The following is a 2,300-nucleotide window of genomic DNA, read 5'->3' as shown; positions in this document are numbered from 1 at the left end:
TGATATAGAGCCTTATCACACCATTGAGACGTCTCAAAGAGTTTCACGTAATGTACTGTGAAGTGTAGTGATTGTGTATTTTGTTGGCGAAATGCAGCAGCCAACTGTGCAGAGCAGTGTCCCACAAACAGTCGTGATCAAATTATTACATTATTTTTGAAGGCATTATTACCCTGGAAAAGCGATCCGCCAATCGACTAACAGCCAGGTTCCTACTGACTGCTGGTAAACAGAGGCGTGTGTGAGGGGTAAGGGAACTTGCTTAAAGTTTTGCCCTGCCCGGGAATCGAACTCAGGTCCTCTCACTTGTGAAGGTGACTGCTCTAACCATTGAGCTACAGGACTCCACAGATCTGTCAGGTGCCAATGGGGTGCTGGACTGGTGGCACATTATCCAATTGTACTCCGTAATGTTAGTTAAGACATGAGATATGTGAAACATATCGTCCACCAGTGAGTGGCCGGAGGCTGTAACAATAGCAGCTTAATATTGTCAACATCTTTGACTATACAGAAGACAGAGGAATTTGTAATGAAACTCCCTGCTTGAAACACTGACAACAAACATTCCAGGCACAGCTATGGTTCTATTTGAAAGAATATTGTATTAGCAACATAGGATTACATCAACCATAACTGTATACACATGGATCCAGTCTCTAACAACATGTAGACTAGGAAACACAAACATTTGTTAAATACAGTATATGAAGCACTAATGGTAAACAACCAGTTTCCGGGTCATTAAATATATACAGAATAGCAATTTAGTTTTATGTTACATTTTTATTATTACAGACATCTTGAAACAAAAGCCTAAAGCAATATTTGTTTATAAAAATATCCAGTGGCATATTATTAAAATTATAGTGTGTTACTTCCAAGTACAGTGAGCCCTAATGAACCACATCATAAGTAGATTCCAACTTGTATTACTAGCTTCTTCCCATTGCTCTCCAACCAGTGCCTAAGAGTTGGGTGAGTGATTGAGTGATAACTTTCCACCCCTCACAGCACAGTGACTTTGGGAAAGACTGAGATCAAAACATCTCTCTATGACGAGGGAAATGCCGAGGAAGAGTGACTTTGAAGATGCATCAAGTGACATGGGTGATCTGTCTCTCTGCTTGTCCAGATATGGTTCATTGCGTAGCATTATCCTGGAGACCAGCTGAAAAATAGTCTGTCTATCGGGTCCTTTAATCTTCCTTTGTCACTCTTCAGATGGTTATGGAATGTTCTCTCTCCATCCACACTTGGAAGTTGCTTTGAATATATACAGCAAAAAAAAGAGGCAGCGGGTATCAATTATAACGAGAGTGTTTGTGGTGTTAAGTTGTTGGAAAAGATGCTCTTCAGTCTATACATGAGATTGGGAGAAGATAATGTATCCAAACCTGTGTACTCCCCGTCACGGCTCTACCCTTATGGATGGATCATTGCTTTTCCCAGTGCACTTCACAGGATCAACTTAAAGTGATCCAATTAGGCAACTTATCAATAAAAGCAAAGGGTGAGGTTCTAATATCTGTCACTGGATACCTGTCTCTAGATGGCACTAACAGTTCAACACTAAACATTGGACCCAAACAAACTTACGGCACTAGCATTAAATCCAAACTTTTACTAAACTTAAAACTAACGTGAAATCCCTGAAATTTGGACCTGGGAGTTCTTTGAACAAGTTCATAGTTCCAGAATCATAGATCCATTGTGTGGTGTCTGCTGTAGAGTGTGTAGAAACGGTGCTTGTGATGATTATACAGTATTTCCGGCATGCCTTCAAAGCCAATCAATGATATTTTCAAATTGTTCAAAAATATCATATTGGGAAATTGACAGTGAGTTGCTGACACCACGTTGCTGCTTCTCCTCCACACTTTTCCTCCTTTGACTCCGTGTTTACCCTGGACTTGTTTGTCATGACAGAAACTGTGGACGGCACAACTTTAAAACCATACTCTGTGCTGAGCCACTGTAACAAATTAAGTCACTTGAAGCCATCCAATGCTGGGCTGTTACTCTGATAACAATCCTGCATTTTAATCTCAGTAAATTGCCAGTGATTACCCTTTCCTCTCTGACCCAAGGAATCCAGCTAAACAACTTTCCTCTGTCCACCTTCACCAGCCCAAACCAGTTCCCTACCCTGTCAATTTTGTTAATCTCTGGTTTGAAGGCGCTGGTTGCCAATGGCTCCTGATCACTAGGACAAGTCGACATTTTCATATTCTCCGTGATCTGAGTCGTCCAGCTCGATGGCAGGGACGAGATTATAATAGTTTGCCGACTTGTTCATG

At 41.1% G+C, this 2,300-nt stretch overlaps 1 protein-coding gene across 1 annotated transcript in view; it reads right to left on the bottom strand.

The window, feature by feature from the left end:
- Positions 1-585: 585 nt before the first annotated feature.
- Positions 586-2,300, bottom strand: part of si:ch211-106k21.5 — a 5,726-nt gene continuing 4,011 nt past the window's right edge. Inside the window, exon 2 of the mRNA XM_007899944.2 lies at positions 586-2,300. This exon is cut by the window's right edge and continues 1,132 nt beyond it. Within this exon, the coding sequence (XP_007898135.2) occupies positions 2,207-2,300 (94 nt within the window). The 3' untranslated portion in view covers positions 586-2,206.

The sequence above is a fragment of the Callorhinchus milii genome, unplaced genomic scaffold (assembly GCF_018977255.1).
Source record: "Callorhinchus milii isolate IMCB2004 unplaced genomic scaffold, IMCB_Cmil_1.0 Scaffold5, whole genome shotgun sequence".
Taxonomy (NCBI): domain Eukaryota; kingdom Metazoa; phylum Chordata; class Chondrichthyes; order Chimaeriformes; family Callorhinchidae; genus Callorhinchus; species Callorhinchus milii.
The sequence above is the reverse complement of the archived record's forward strand: the minus strand, read 5'-3'. Positions and strand labels throughout refer to the sequence as shown.